This window comes from Patiria miniata, unplaced genomic scaffold, assembly GCF_015706575.1.
Source record: "Patiria miniata isolate m_02_andy unplaced genomic scaffold, ASM1570657v1 HiC_scaffold_9, whole genome shotgun sequence".
Taxonomy (NCBI): domain Eukaryota; kingdom Metazoa; phylum Echinodermata; class Asteroidea; order Valvatida; family Asterinidae; genus Patiria; species Patiria miniata.
In genome coordinates this window covers 10,286,531-10,302,870 of record NW_024037076.1, presented here as the reverse complement: position 1 = coordinate 10,302,870, position 16,340 = coordinate 10,286,531, and the positions used below count along the sequence as shown (strand labels likewise).

The following is a 16,340-nucleotide window of genomic DNA, read 5'->3' as shown; positions in this document are numbered from 1 at the left end:
TTCCCCCCCCCCCAAAAAAAAAAAAATGATTTCGATTGTTTACTTATCCAATTTCAAACATCTAGTTAAAAGGAAGCGAACATTATGTTTCACCATTTCCGAGAAAAGACGAGAAAAAAAAAACTGGTTGTTTACATCGAACACGACCGAGTACGAATGAGTTTTTTTAGTTTGGCTGGTCTTATCTTGTATGAAATTATTCACAAAACATGTTCATAATGTAAACATTTGTATGATGCAGTGAACTTGGACTTGTTTATCTGTTCATTAATTTCGACATTGCATTATTAATACTAGCCCAAAAAGCCCTCAAACAGTATCAAAATAATCGCTGAAATTGATTCATTCCAAATTTGATGAGGGGAACCAATGCATATTAAACAGGAAGTCTTTCAATTAGAAGTATGCATAGTTTTACTGCTTGGATTGTTTATTAATCAATGGAGTAATTTGATTATTTGGAGTGTAACTGTATTATTGGAATAATAAATGGAGTATGTCTTGTTGCTTCACAGCAACACCCGTCTTGACCGTGCCAACTGTTGGTGACGAGTGCATTGCAACGGGGGAAGCATCAATTCCAGTGTCATGGGATCAAGTGAACGCCACCAACTCAGATGGTCAAGCAATAACTTGTACGGATGATGCAGGGGGAACTAATGTGACAGTCACAGGAGGAGACTTTCCAGTAGGGTCTCATAATATAACCTGCACTGTGACCAATGATGGTGGTTGCACGGCATCAGCATACTTCACATTCGATGTAATCGGTAAGATTTTATTTGTAATTTACCCATTTTGAAATAAGATATAGGTTTAACCACATTTTGTTGTCAAGTTTTTTGGGTTGATGTAACCGGTAACTTTTAACTTGGAGTTCTCATCACGTTGTCAAAAAAAAATCAGCATTACTTCAAGTTGGTTTGTTTTAAATGACAGTTAGTGATTCAGAACCCGTAGATAGTGTGTCCAAGTCCCTTTGAAATTAATGAGCTGTTTAACCAAACAACCAGGAACGGTCGATTATGTCTGAACATACAGAAAGATATGTAAAATGATGTACAATGGAAAGTGCATACGCATTACGATGTAATTAATTTTTTGTACGGAAGACGGCTTGCTTTCAAGAAGCTTATGCTCACCATACGTTCATATGTATGTATTTTGTCGGTTGAAATCAAGTTTAAGATTTGTCAGATGGCTGATTTTTATATGTATAATGAATATTGGAATGTCATGTTTTGTTTTAAATGTTACAGTAATTTTATGTTTTATTGGATGTTACTATAACTATAGTCAGTTTAAAAATCAATACCTACCGGTAAGTACAAGTACGTCATCCATTTGATTTACCATTTTAGAAATGGGCACCACCCTAGAACCCACAACCACTCCAGGACCAACCACCATTCCAGGACCAACCACCACTCCAGGACCAACTTCCACTCCAGGACTAACCACCATTCCAGGACCGACCAACCCTCAAGGACCAACCACCATTCCAGGACCAACCACCACTCCAGGACCAACCACTACTCAAAGACCAACCAACCCTCCAGGACCAACCACCATTCCAGGACCAACCACCATTCCAGGACCAACCTCCATTCCAGGACCAACCAACCCTCCAGGACCAACCACCATTCCAGTACCAACCACCGCTGTAGGACCAACCACCACTCCAGGACCAACTAATCCTCCAGGGCCAACCACCATTCCAGGACCAACCACCAGTCCAGGACCAACCACCACTGAAGTATCAACCACATGTGGTAAATATTACTCGTTTATTGAATGTATTATGTCTTGTTTTAAAAGGCTTGCACCAAACCACTTCGGACAGGGTGTTTAACGGTAATGTTATGAATGGTTCCTTTGGTAGTATACACAATGTAGTAAGCTTTGCACAAACACATAATTCACATCTCAATTTAACAAAATTATTTTACATTATAACCGACATTTTACACATGATAACTGGTTGCAATTTTTATTTGACCATTTTTATGCCATTGGCATCCAGTACATTAAATAGTTACATATAAATTCTGTATATTATCATTCATAATTTCTTTATCACTGACAATTTTACGTAATGGATAAATATTATTTCCAAACTGCGAACTTTTTGCCTTCAGGTTCTAAATCATGAAACATTACTTTTGGGCAAATCAATTCTCATTGCGCACTAGCTATTAAATCTTATTTGAGTGGGACAACGCTATAACAGTTACACGTTACAGTAAGACTGTCAATACTGACTGTGAACAATTGGAAACTGTGCATACACAATTCTGATCAGATTTAAGCTTTCTCTTCTCTAACGATTGTAAAAACGTCATACAGTTTGGACACGATGAAGGGTCATGTCCCTGTAAGCATCGAATTGCATATTTATACTGAATTGTTACTTTGTTTTCTTAGCACCACCAACTGTGAATGTGCCGACTGTTGGTCCGCAGTGTCTAGCTGTTGGTGCGACCACACTTTCTGTGACTTGGACTACTGTAACCGCGATCAATGCTGGGGGTGGAAGCATCACTTGTACTGATTCTGGAGACGGAACTGGATTGACGACCTCTGCTGGCACCTTTGGAGCAGGATCACACACAATCACGTGCAGTGTTACCAATGTTGAGGGTTGCTTTGGCTCTAATAGCTTCACATTTCTCGTATCAGGTATAATTTTTGGTCAAATAATTGGGAAACTTTTTTTGAAAAATGATAATTTAAAGCGCTAGAGCTGAGTCTTTATCTGATTTTGTTGGTAAATAGTTGTGAGTAAATGCAAACGGACTGACTAATTATCAGGAGGAATTTGAATGTCTCATCAAAACGGTATGAGTGTTGTGGCCGAGTGGTTAAGGGCCTTGGGTTCGTAGTGTGCAGTTTAAGCTGTAGGCTGTGGGCTCTAGTCCAGCCTGGGATTATGGTGCGTGTGCCCTTGGGCAAGGCACTGTGTGAGGGCAGAGATAGTCATTGTGATTGAATTAGCTTCCTTGCGCCTAGAAGGCTGCATCGAACTGTTTACTCCCCAGGGAGCTGGCATAGTATTTGGAATGTTTAATTGGCACAGTGATAAGAGGTAATGATAATATAGGCGGTTTGATCTTAGTTAAAAGGGCTATATAAACCCTGTCATTGTCATTATTATTACCTGAAAGATAGCAAATAATTTGCAAAAGGGCCTTGCCTCAAATTCGTGTCCGTAACTTGTTCCCCTGCCTCCTAAAAAAAACAAATATCGTATACTCAAAACTCACAACATTCAAGTGAACTTTTTTTTACTTTTACTGTTATTTATTCCAGCTTTAATACCTCACATGTTTTAGTTTACTGAGGAAATAAAAGTGGAGACGACCAGAGCATTAATCTGTAATGCATAAAGTGTTAAATATGGCATTAGCGGTTTTCAAATTCCTTTGAATTATAAGGACCGGATCCCTTGAAATTTGTCTTTTCACTTATTCATTTACGTGCATTTGAAAGAGCTCTTCGTCGTGCGACATCATGATGCTGATCAATTGTCATTTATATAGCAACACCAATTGTGAATGTGCCAGCGGTGAGTCCGAAGTGTGCATATGTTGGTGCATCTACGGCCTCTGTAACTTGGCCAGTCGTAACTGCCACCAATGCTGCGGGAGGGAGCATCTCTTGCAGTGATTCTGAAGATGGAACCAGTTTGACACCCACCGGTGGAACCTTTGGAGTAGGATCACACACAGTCACGTGCACTGTAACTAATTCTGGCAGTTGCACAGGCTCCAATAGCTTCACGTTTGCTGTAGCAGGTATTGAACATGTCTAGAACCATTAAGTCTGCCAAATGTATTGTGAAAATTGATCCCCTATTTTATTTTTTTTTTCTTCAAATTAGGCAGCATTGACCAAGACACTGGGATACCACCATACAGCTTAATAGCTTAGCTGGTTAAACATCAGTTCAGTTTTATGGCAGTTTGAGTCCCACAGTCAACTAATATATAGCCTAACGTTCCACCTAACGTTCAACCTAACATGCATTGCGTTGGCTCCCAGTCCGTTTCCCTTTCTTACATATATTATTTTGTGGTGCGCTAATTTGTGACGCAATACAGCCAATATATCCTTCATGAGTGATGCCTGTACGCCTGAATGCTTAGCAGAATGTTGTAAGCATTGTGTAATGTGTATTTTGGTGTGATCCCTGACTACATGGCGCATGTAGATTGATGGCTTCTTGCTGGGCAAAAACATTGACAAGTTCGAAGACTGTCAAAATAGGGCTCAGTTGAGCACTAGTACGATATTCCAAAGACCGCAGGTTCAAGTCCAAATGTTGTATTTTCTTTCAACCTTGCATGTTCCCAACTTTGAAAATCGGTCAACATTGGTCATTGGCTATTGTGTTTGATACAGCTTCTCCATCTGTGACTGTGCCCAGCGTGGGTCCACATTGTGCCGATGAAAGCTCTTCTACAGCTACTGTGACATGGACCACTGTGACTGCCACCAATACTGAGGGTGAAAGCATCACTTGTACTGATTCTGGAGATGGAACTGGAGTGACGATCTCTGGAGGCACCTTTGGAGTAGGATCGCACACAATCACGTGCAGCGTTACCAATACCAATAGTTGCTCAGGCTCAAACAGCTTCACGTTTGTTGTATCAGGTATCAAACATTATATTTGTAGTGGTGTATGTTTTTCTAATGCAGTTGGTAAAAAAAAATAGAAAGGAACAGTTCGTGGAAGTTTTTGCCTCTGACAGGATATAAAATTTAAAGCAAATGTTGAAATCCTGTTAAATGTTTTTGAAGATCACCTTCATTGTGTCTTTTTTGTTTCACCCGATAGCTTCACCGTCAATTTCAGTGCCTGTGGTCCCTGTTAGTTGCACCGATCCGAATCAGGTGACAACTCGAGTGTTATGGAGTACAGTAACTGGCACCAACACCAACGGTCAAATCATTCAGTGTACATCGGGTGCATTGTCTGTGTTTCTGGTTGGAGGTAACTTCCCTCTAGGAACTCACACCGTAACTTGCACAGTTACCAATAGTGGTGGTTGCATGGCATCAGAAACCTTCGCAGTTGCTGTTGTAGGTGAGACCTGTAGCTCCATTAACTTAGTATGTTGTGTAAAGGGATATCGCATACTGCTTTTCAATCCAAGCAAGCGTGCAGAAGTAGGGCAAGGCTAATTCTTGTAGTAGAAAAAAAGTGTCCTCAGCTAAAAAATATTGAGTAGAGCTAGCTAAGGGAAGCCCAGGGTCTTTTTTCCCCACATACAACGAAAGAACCCTACTCCAGGCTCCCATCATTAGTAAGCCTATTAGCTCCATCAACAGTTCCCCGCGAAAATTACAGTTGAATTAACGATGGGCACTTTTACTACATCGTATTGCAGTGTATTTATTCCCAGATGATTCCATAAAATCATGCAGTGTTAAGGCAGTATAGGGAGTCCATAGTGGTCGGTTTTGGATGAAACTGAGACATATTGGGTAAACTTTGTACAACGAGAAGTTTTGATTTGTACTTGTTATCCACAGCATCTCCATCGCTAACGGTGCCAGACGTGGACGACCAGTGCACTGATTTCGGTTTAGCTACCGCCACTGTGAGCTGGCCTGCAGTATCTGGTACCGACCTGGGCGGACAAGCTATCATATGCACTGAAGGAGCAATTGCCGTGCCTCTCAGTGGCGGTATCGCCTTTGGTGTGGGTGTTCACATCGTGACCTGTCAGGTCACCATCAATAATGGTTGTGAAGATTCAAAAAGCTTCTCGTTCACTGTCCAACGTAAGTAAAAAAAATATATATATATTAAAGTTTGGTTAATGTAACAGTGTATGTTATCTGGTAACATTGTATCATCCTTTAACCTCCTTGGGGTCAGGGCATAAGTACCCTCTTCGTCACTGAAAGAGAAGATGATTATAGCTTCTGAGCACCATCGCCGCCATGCACTTGTGCTCTGCTCTGTGGCCTACAGCTTTTGGATCACGGCGCCATCCAAAACATGCTTTTGATTTATTTAACCTGTGGTCCAGTACTCAATTATTTGTTGTCCACTTGTGATTTGTGTCTTTAATCATAAGATGGAATTTACGTTGGGGTGGTGTAAATTCAAATTTAGGCTCTGCCCTTCACCAACGTATAAACACTGTATACTAAGCGTGATATCCTCCGAGTGAAATATGAGAGAAAATCACTCGAATTCACGACATCCTGCATACTAGTGCAGACCACTCGACCACCGGGCTTACCGGGGTTTGATGACTGGTTCGAATTTCAATTCGAATTTCAGAGGAAATTGAGTTCTTTCATTTGGATGTACTTGTTTTCAAAGTAATACAAAAACACGGTTTTCGTGTTGGTGCTTCGTAAAGGTCTAGCGTGTCGTTGCCCAAGTGCATTCAACACTGTGCGGAAAATTTTGCTGAATAATAATTTATTATGTAACGATTGTCCCTTTTTTTTACCCACATAGAATCACCGATTCTTAACCTGCCAGTTGTCGACAATCGTTGTGCAGTCTCATGGTGGGTGTATGCCCAGGTGTCATGGCCCCTGGTGACCGCCACGCACAGCGACAACAACCAAATCGTCTGCATAGCGTGGGGAATCTCCATGCCGCTCACAGGGGGTTGGTGGTACTTGCAGGACTATACACACGTCCACACCTGCGTTGTCACCAATAATGCTGGTTGCACAGCAGTGGGGGCATTCGATTTCCATGTATTCGGTAAGAAATAATCCAAGATTCAAGTATACAGTCAAGGTGAAGAAAATGCTGCCAAATGTATTGCATGAGTTTCACCTACTCTGTAATTTTGTTTTGCTGAGGGTAGCACCCCTACAAATCATTATGTCTCTCTGTTAGTCTGTACGTTAGTTAGTTTGCTAGTTGGTTAGTAACAAACGTTGACATTGTCTATTGCTTCTACATGTTTTGACTGATTGCAACCAAACTGTGTCAAAGGTATCAGTAGCCCGGCCCAACATTTCCAATTGGGTCAGAGGTCATGATGGGGTCAAGGTTACAATAACGTCAAATTTCAAATACGCTCAAATGACAAAAGTAGCGCTGTCAACAATTGTGCCCAGGTTCAACATTAAAAAATGTCCATGGTGATCTCTTCATCTGACCTACAGGTATGGGGTTAAAGGTCAACACAATTGTGTTGGATTGCAGCTTTCGAGATCCGATTGAGCTTGTTATTTGATGGGGAAAATGATTTTCAGAGACATTTCTTTACAATTAGATGGCCTTTAAATTCATTACTTTCATGTTCATGTGGAGTTCTCCAGACTGCACATGTACTAGGTGTGTCACAGCTTAACACAGAGATTGTGGGCACCTGAGTTAACCCACGGCTTGCACGGGTTAACTTCAATGCTTCTGAGTGGCATCCCTGATGTAAATTTAGATGTTGACTAATTACTGGGCGTACTGAACAAAATGGTGCATGTAAACTCGTCCTTTTTTGCGGATGCTTTCACCATCTTCAAGGTAAAAGATTTGGCTCAAGAAGACCGTTTGTTTCATCGCGATTGTTCTTGAAAATCTAAAGATGTGTTTGAATAGCGGCAAAAACAAGAAACTTATTTTTTTGCCACTTTCTGTGAAGCATTTAAATTCGGTATAGTCCTTGTCTAAAACCAAATCAGTTTACTGCTAGTGATTTAAAAAAAATAAGCAGAGTGTGCAATATTTATATATTTTATTGAACTCTTTCATTGAAGCTTTAAAGAAGTTAACCTGTTTGTGCTATTTGATTGTTTCATTATAAGAACTAAACCCTAATTGTCGTGTGAATGGAATGTTTGTCTTACACCTATAGAGATAATCTTATCAAAAGAGCCATACTGGCATTGTCTGATCTTTGAAGCACTCCTAACAGTAGCAGAAAATGTTTGTTTTTTTTGGCTTCGCGGTCTTTCACACATATCTCTGGATTTACAAAAGCAATCTTTAATAAAAAAAAAACCTGGAATTCTCAAGCTAAATCTGTAACCTTGAAGATCGTGTTAACATTTCAGTAAATTCCGGTTGTAAATTGGCGAAAATGGCGGGGTTTACAGGAACCATTATTTTTAGGACGACCTGTAGTACATCGTGACCATAATCAGGCTCAATGCGCTTTTTGAAAAAATAATCGCATTCATTGTTGGATGTTACATTGCTAGGCTATTATCATACCAAATACAGCTCTGTGCATATACAATCTGTCAAATTAACCATGTTAAGGTTTTAATTGAGGCGCGTGACTAAAGCGTATTCAAAGCTTAGTTGGTAGCGTGTCAGAACGGTAATCTGGAGGTCAGTCGATACGTTTGTTCGACTATAAATTTCTATTGATATACCTATAAGGAGACGTTTTTTTAGTCATAGCTTTTTCGGTATACCTTTGGAAGAGAGTGGAAATTAGGGAGACATTCCATTGTCTCCCTGATGTCACGACTCCTACTTCAAGGCAACAATTGTAGAGTCGCAAATAGGCTAGAGTGATTGATTTCGGTCCAAAACAGAAATATACCAACATTCCTTGTGGTAGGACAAGTTAAAATAGAGGTCAGTGGAAATTAAAGTTTGGAAAAAGTGTGCGTACAGCCCTAGAGAAATGTCTACCTCGGGTACCATTTCTAAATAAAATATCATTATTGTGCAACTGGTGAGTTCGACCCCTCTTGTGGTTTATTTGAAAATGTAACAAGATTGTGTTTTCCACATGTGGCTTTATGTGAGTATTTGAAAAACAATTCTGAACCTCTAGACTTACATTCAGTCAATACTTCATTTGTCTCCACAGCAAAGCCCCGCATAACGGTGCCATCGGTTGTTGACCAGTGTACCCTGCCTGGACAGAATGATGTACTAGTTTCGTGGCCTGCAGTAACAGGCAGATACTTGGACGACCAAGCCATCAGTTGTACCAATCAGAACGGAAATGCTGTGCCTCTGATCGGAGGCATCTCTTTTGGTGTTGGATCTCACACAGTGACTTGCAATGTTATGGTTGAAATCTGCAGTACTTCAAGGAGCTTCTCATTCAGTGTCTATGGTAAGAAATCCATAGGTGTTGGTACCCCATTAATGAGAAAAGGGTGTTTTTTTCTAGTTCACAGCTGTTATTTTTTTGTTAAATATTGTTATTTCATGGCAAATTTGTGAAGCCAAAAAGAGCCAACTTTATATATAAATGTCTGGGTCGAGTTTGCAACTGCTTTTTACTTTTACTCCTAAAAAAAAAATGACTGATATCCTTTTTGGAGCTGAAAAAGGGTGTTTCTGTTACAAGCATATACTACAGTCAAATGCTAGCCTTTTGGAAGAAACGATGGAGATTTGAATGGACTTATTTAAGTTGTTTTACCAATGATTTTGCCCTTTTCGAAAACAGAGGGCAATTTTGTTCCTTTTGGAGCCGCTGTCGGCGATAGGCGTCTTTCACAAGAACTACAACCTGTAAGTAAACTTTCATTTCATTGAGCATGAGTTTCTGAATATTTGATTTGTATCAACTTTGGAACCTCATTCTAAGTGGACACCTTACAATTATATTCAAAAAGAAGGGTAAATTCTTCCTTTCTTGGACCCGCGAATAGAAAAGACAGCAATAACACAAAATAAATTACAATTCAGTATCAGTCAGTTCTGATGAATAATTGAAAATCGGTGATTAAATATACCTTATCAAGCCACATTTAAAAAATAAGTGAAAGTGAAGTTTGGAACACAAAGATAGTCTGGCACCATCCCATTCAACAGTTACAATTTAATAAATCTCTTCAGGGAGCACGATCACAAATGGCTGGATAAGGTGCATCACCGCATGTACCTGTTACACCCTGTACCAAACTATCGCAGCACTATTTGTGTTTATGGATATGGAGTAGCCAGGGAATAAATGCAATGTATAATACGTGTTCATTTATTAACCATTTGTGAAAATCATTACATAACTGCTGAATCCCTGTTTGAAATTGCAGACAACCTGTTTTAGTTAGGAACAGGTCGATAGTACTGGAATACATAGTGTCCTTACTCCAAATTACGTTTTTATTGGTTTTTTTTGTTATAAAGCAGAGACTACTTAATACACATTGGCAAATGCAGGGAGGTACTTCTCTCTTACGTTAGTTACAATCACTATAGTTTGGTCACTATAGGTGTATATGCACGTCTATGGGTTGGTTGAAGAATCGGGAGGATTTCTTTTATAGATATGTTGTTTTTTTAAAACAATGTTTTCTTAACTATTTGAATCATATCGATGGCGCACTGAATTCAAAAAAATAATCCCCTTTTGTCTAAACAGCGATCACGGTCGTCTAACAAAGATTTGATCTCACGAACCATCAGCCCACCAAATTTCTTTCCTTACTGCAATGAGCTGCATGAGACAATCTATGTAAGTATGACATATGAAAAACAAGAGGAAAATGCATATTTTGTTTTGGAATAGAACACCTGCATTGAAGTTCGAGGTCACGGCTTAAGTATGCCTTATTTGTTTAATCACACGCAGTAGCACTGTACTGTACTATAATAATGCAAAACACGTGTGCCTACTATTTGGCTGTAACAAACATTCATTTTATGTACAATCATACTGACCATTGGATGCCGAACTTACTCTAACAAACAACACTAACGGGACAAGAATATGTGGGACTTCCATTCTTGTGTAAAATATATATGGACGTTCTGCTTTATTGAAGTTAATAGAATGTATTCCTTGCATTTCTGGGGAAAAATGTAATTTTTGATCGGTGGTGGAGGTAGCAATAAAAGGTTGAGGACAGCAACTAGTCTTAATGCCCAAAATAAATCATTTTGAATACCGCTTCCTAGAAGACGGTCGGACAAGACAAGTACGTCCAACCCGGGAAAAAAAAACATCTCGGTTTACCGCGCGGTAACGCACGGTTTACTGGGGTTAACTCATAGGAACCGCTTCTTTAATTGTGCATCTGACCTTAAGTGTGCCATTCAGAACTACCCATCGTGGTATTTTCGGCAGAAAAAGCTTGGTATTGTGTGGACATTTGTAATTTGGTTTAATAGAAACCCAGGGTTGAGAATGTGTACCTTTATAACGTTTGTCAGTACTTTGAAAAAAATGGCAATTTCGTTGGACTTGTGTGAAAAGACACAGGTCACATCAGTTGGTTTTTCTCACCAAGGGCCAGTTTCAAGGTGCTGATAAACAGTTAGCACAGACATTGTGCCAAGTGTAGTGACAAAAATTACAAAAATCAAGTAGATCTCACGCTACCTGTAGTGTGCGCATGTAGATTTATGTTGTTATTGGACACAAATTAGGGCCTGGTTTGAAGTTAGCTGGCTCTGTGAAATGGACAAGGGATTTTGTTAAACACTAATGTGTTCTTAGCGGTGTAATGAAATTGGACGCACCTTCCAATTTTGATATAATTATCATCCAATAACATAATTTAAAACCTTTTTTCACGGTCTTGACACGTCTTTGATTGTTTGTTGATACAGTTCACAGATAATGGTGTCATTGTCTTGTCCAATGCGCAACGTCTGAACAGACGAGGTTACCCAGGCACCAGAAAATCTTTCTTCAGGGGCCCAACAAAAACGATAGCTCCTTTTTGGGCGGACGTCAACAGCAGAAGGTTTTCTCAAACAAGGAATGTCTTCTTTCAGGTGAGTTTGTCGCAGTTTTGTGTTGTTGTGTCGTCTAGGACAGTAAACCCTGTCCATCTTTCAGAAAATCCTATGTCACCGCATGCAATCCGTCATGCAAATCTCAAAATCATACTGAGCACGTTTGAAATTAATCGAACAAAACTAATCTTGACACAGATCATGAATAGCAAAGCTGAGTAGTTTGTGGCCTCTGACTAGTCTCTCTTTTTTATGAAGTGGCTTGGTAAATAAAACAAGGCTTTGAAATATCTTCTTCACCTAACTGAACAAAACGAGTTTGTAGTAGCCAGAGCTATCTTCGAGTTACATGCCATGAAGGATTTTATTTTGCACAATTGGAATCAAAGGAACACTCTGTATTGTCAATAGCTTAAAGTACATATGCATTAGGATATTGAGAGCAGGTTATGCTATTTGCAATGCATGAGGAAAAAAGTCTTCTATCTCCTCACCGGCTTTGTGAGATGGCGCCACTTCGCTGCCTGTGGTCAAGGGCGGATGCAGGGGGGGGGGGGGGGGCCAAAGGGGGCCATGCCCCCCCCCCAAAAAACTTTTTTTTTTCTTTTTTTTATGTGACATCGCAATAAAGGCAGGCAATGGGTACACAGCCATCTTTTCCTGAAAAAAAACATTGCTTAAAGTGGTCAGAAATTGCCTCAGATCGCACCACAGAGCATCTAGAATCCAAAAATTCAATTGTCTTTGTTTATTTGAGGCTCGATGCAGATTCGTACTTGATTATGCCAAAGACCCTTACCCTTGTCTTACAAACATGCATACACCCTTTGCGCGCTTTAGAGACGTAGCAGTGGTTAAGAACGATCTCGTGCATTTGTTTTTCCACAGGTCTATGATGGCAGTGGCTCAACCATGTTATCAACCTTGAGTAGCATCGTGTCTGCCCGGTATGGCAGCTTTAATGCAGCCTGGGCTCTTGTCATCACGTGGCGCTATGTAGAAGCCCTCTCACCGGATAAAGTAAGTATTTGTGACAGGCTTGTTTGATTTAAATCATGTCTCACTGTTAGATTTAGATGTTGAACAGTTGGGCTCATCATTAAAACCCATCTCCCACCGTAGGTCTCTAGCCACCCTCAGTCTATTCCACAGATATGTCCAAGGAAATTGTTCCGCTAATTAGTTTGATTTAGTTCCTCCTGTAAGGGTGTTTGAGTGGCAGCTAGGCTCTCTGCTTCCTCTCACCCATACCCTCTAGCTGTGCCGAGATGCAAGCAAAGAGCTACTCTAATAGTTTTTTTTCCCCCATTTGCTGTGTAGATCTCTAGAAACTCCTAGCCTAATATGTTTCCCTCCATTCTGTGATGTTTCCTTGATTAACAGGACTATCAATTTCTGCCTCCAACTTTTCTGATGTTGTATTAGTCTCATTTTTTCTTCTATAGCCCTTGCCAAGAATGGCGTTGCTAGCATTGATTTAGGCGAAAATGCATTATAAATTCACGATCTAAATCATGGAATTTGTTTTCTTTACACTCATTAAAACATACAAAATGTCATGATACGCTCGTAGCTAAGAGCTTTCTCCTTGCACTGATTTGTTATGTTCTGCATATTTGGCCACACAACGCCACAATGACTGTTGTATACAAATGTTGATTTATGCAAGGGTACAAGGCATGTTGCATAAATAAAGAGGGCTTATAGAAAGTGTCCAGAAACCCTACATCATTATTTACATACACATACAATTGGCAAACTGTTTGAACACAAATAACACCTAAACACATGGGTCCTAGTGAGACGTTTAATGTGTCTCTTCTTAATCGGAAGCAGATAATTGTGAATTTTAAAAGCTAAACATGTAACGCAAAACAAGCATAGTTTAACAGAATGGGAATAGAATAATACGATAGTTTATCTAACAAACTATGCATGACCATGCATTTGGTTCTACACTGTTGAGTCAAATCGACATCAAGTACAAAACTACATATTATACAAAATTATTTATATTCCAACCGGATTTGGACATTAAACAAACTTATTGATTTTTGTGTGTGTGTGTGTGTGTGTGGTAAGTTAAGGTTACTTGTACTGAACTGATATGTGAAACATTTGCGATCAACAACGTATTCTCTTTATGTTCTTCTTTTTTTTCTGTTCAGAGTACCAACTCTTTCCAAGCTGTGCTTGTGACAGATTACATTCATGGCTATGTTATTTTCAACTACGAGCGCTGCGGCATGAACTGGAACGAAAAGCTCTTGGCAAACGACAACGTCATCCAGGGCTTCACCTGCGGACAATATGGCAACAAATTCTACCTGGACATACCGAGTGACTTGCGTTTCCGCCCGGGAAATATGGTTGGAAATACCGGGATATACGGGCGCTGGGTCCAGCGACTGGACAGCCTACCGGACAATTTCGTCAATCCCCGCTTGTTCTGTAGGAACTGGTCCAGCAGGCAGGTTGTTGATAATTTTATCCTTTCCTACTGGTTTGCGACTGCTCACACTTGTCCATGCAGTTGGTTCCAGGCAAGTGCGGACCCAAGGTGGACATACATTGGTTACAGTTATTTCCTCCCAAACTCAGGAAGCAGCACATCAGTCGGTGAGTATAGCGTATCCACTCCCCCCCCCCCCCCCACCATCATATTCGAATGAACAGTGAACAGTTAATGAAAAGACAGTGGTTGACTCTTCATGTTATCTTGACTTTGACTGTGCGGTTCTTTTATAAAGCAAAGAACAATAAACACATGCCGTACACTTCTAAAACTATTGAATGAGTCAAAAACTTTCACGACAAAGATAGCCAAGGCATTCTTTTCTGTGAGTTTACTTCTTCCAAAAACTGGGTGCCGAGATATTGGGAATCTCAAACTTGACGAAAAGCAGACACGATACACACAAATGTATTTCTTACAATCTCAAAATTGATTCTGCAGTTCAATTTCTGAAAATCAAAATGGTATACTCAAGTAAGATTCGAGGCTTTGCATGGTATAGATAATTATGAAAGAAAGCTGAAGGCGGTCAGAGCAAACTGACGGGAACGTCGAGTTGATACCTCTGGTTCTTTTAAGAACCATCACCATAGTTTTTTTCCATTGGTTTACTCAACCTTAAGGTCCTACATCTCCATTTGTTTGCAAAGAAAATTGAATATTTTATCCTCTATTGTTTTACGTATAAACCCTTCTACACTAAAGAAATAACTAATTCTACATTTTGTTTTTAAATTGAATGTAATGTTCGTGCAGCTGCTGTTTGCTATGTCAGGACGTTTACGTTTCCTAATACTCCGGGCCCGCTATGCTGCTACAGCACATGGACATGGAGTCTTCTCCGGGGCGTCAGGAATGCAATAGTTGCTTCCGTCTTTGAACATTATCCAGTCAGTCCCTTGTTTTATACACCTGATCGGTTCAACCGGTGGTATGGTAAGTACTTAATAGGCAAAAACCTATGTCCGCAACACCTCTGCAACGTTACGTTTAGACCAGCTGGAGGCCATAGACCTGCGACATAATCACATGCTGCTTTGTTTACAAGTACGATGGCAGCTTTATTGGGTCAAGACCCACCTTTAGCTCCCATGGAAAAGCAATCAGTAAACAAAGTGAAATGTCGTCATGTCTTACGTCGATTTCACGGATCTGATGGGTCATTCCCTATTCAACTCAACTAAAGTCCGGGCATCTTCCACGGCCACCGACTCAGATTTTGGCTCAATCATTTTCTGGTAGTAGGCCTACCTTATTAATATGTATCACGAACAGATGAAACATTTAAGGGTTGTCGCCCAAAAGTTTCTGAGACATGGTCCTCCAAAGTTTCTGAGACATTGATTCTTGGGGATTTAGGAGGCAATATCTTGGAGATGAATCAATAATTTTTGCTGGATATTGCTACGCGGGGTTTGCTGGCACGAGGCATCAACCATCTCCTCTTATTTCAAAATATGAATCTTGTCAAAGACAAAAATCAAAAGTTCCATTTTCAAGGGACTCCTGCCAGCCAAGGATCTGTCACAGACTGGATGGGTTAATAGTGATGGATTCCTGTTATCTGTGGAGTTTTACTGTAGGAGTACTTGAGACCCTGAAAAGGGTTCCTGACCGGTTGACAAAATCTATTTCCCCCACATATTTGGCTAACAAGTTCATCATGTGGGCAGTCAACCTTAATAATGAAACTGTTCTCCACATTATTGTACAGGGTGAGTCAAAAAGGGGAAACCCAAATGGTTAACCCTATTAATTTTGTTTAAGTTGTGCAGGTAGCGCTTTCAAGATTTGGAATATGAAGCGATACAAATAAGTGTTTGTTTTTATTTTTATTTTTTTTAAGAATCATTCAAATGTACTTTTTTTAGTTATGATATGTTGTACACATACACCGTTTTTTTAACTTTGTCAACGGATCACATTTTATGTTCGTAAACTATCAGCAAAAATGAACCCAGTCGTATCCTGAAAATGATATCAGAATACTCACATAAGTCTTCGGGGTAGCAAAGGTAGAAGGCAGGGCAAAGACTTTTTTTAATATATGTGTTATGATACATGTGTAAGTGCCAGTTATCATACTTATGAGAGTGTTCTAGTGTGGATTTTGATATGTGAATAGATTTAGTTTCGCTGAAATATCACTCAGCTTTATTGTGATCCGTAGACAAGGTTGAAAATGGTGTGGGG

At 40.0% G+C, this 16,340-nt stretch overlaps 2 protein-coding genes across 2 annotated transcripts in view; both read left to right on the top strand.

Annotated features, from left to right (window-relative positions):
- Nucleotides 1-1,363: 1,363 nt before the first annotated feature.
- LOC119720460 (mucin-2-like) lies at nt 1,364-6,747 on the top strand. Its single transcript, XM_038190132.1, has 7 exons — nt 1,364-1,772; nt 2,425-2,679; nt 3,564-3,794; nt 4,402-4,656; nt 4,841-5,089; nt 5,539-5,790; nt 6,482-6,747. Exons 1-7 carry the CDS (start codon nt 1,364-1,366, stop codon nt 6,745-6,747), a joined length of 1,917 nt encoding a protein of 638 aa, XP_038046060.1.
- A 5,791-nt stretch (nt 6,748-12,538) lies between these two features.
- The window catches only part of LOC119720459 (fibrillin-1-like), a 44,740-nt gene continuing 40,938 nt past the window's right edge, over nt 12,539-16,340 (top strand). Inside the window, 3 exon segments of the mRNA XM_038190130.1 lie at nt 12,539-12,652; nt 13,801-14,239; nt 14,904-15,083. Of these exon segments, the coding sequence (XP_038046058.1) occupies nt 12,545-12,652; nt 13,801-14,239; nt 14,904-15,083 (727 nt within the window). The 5' untranslated portion in view covers nt 12,539-12,544.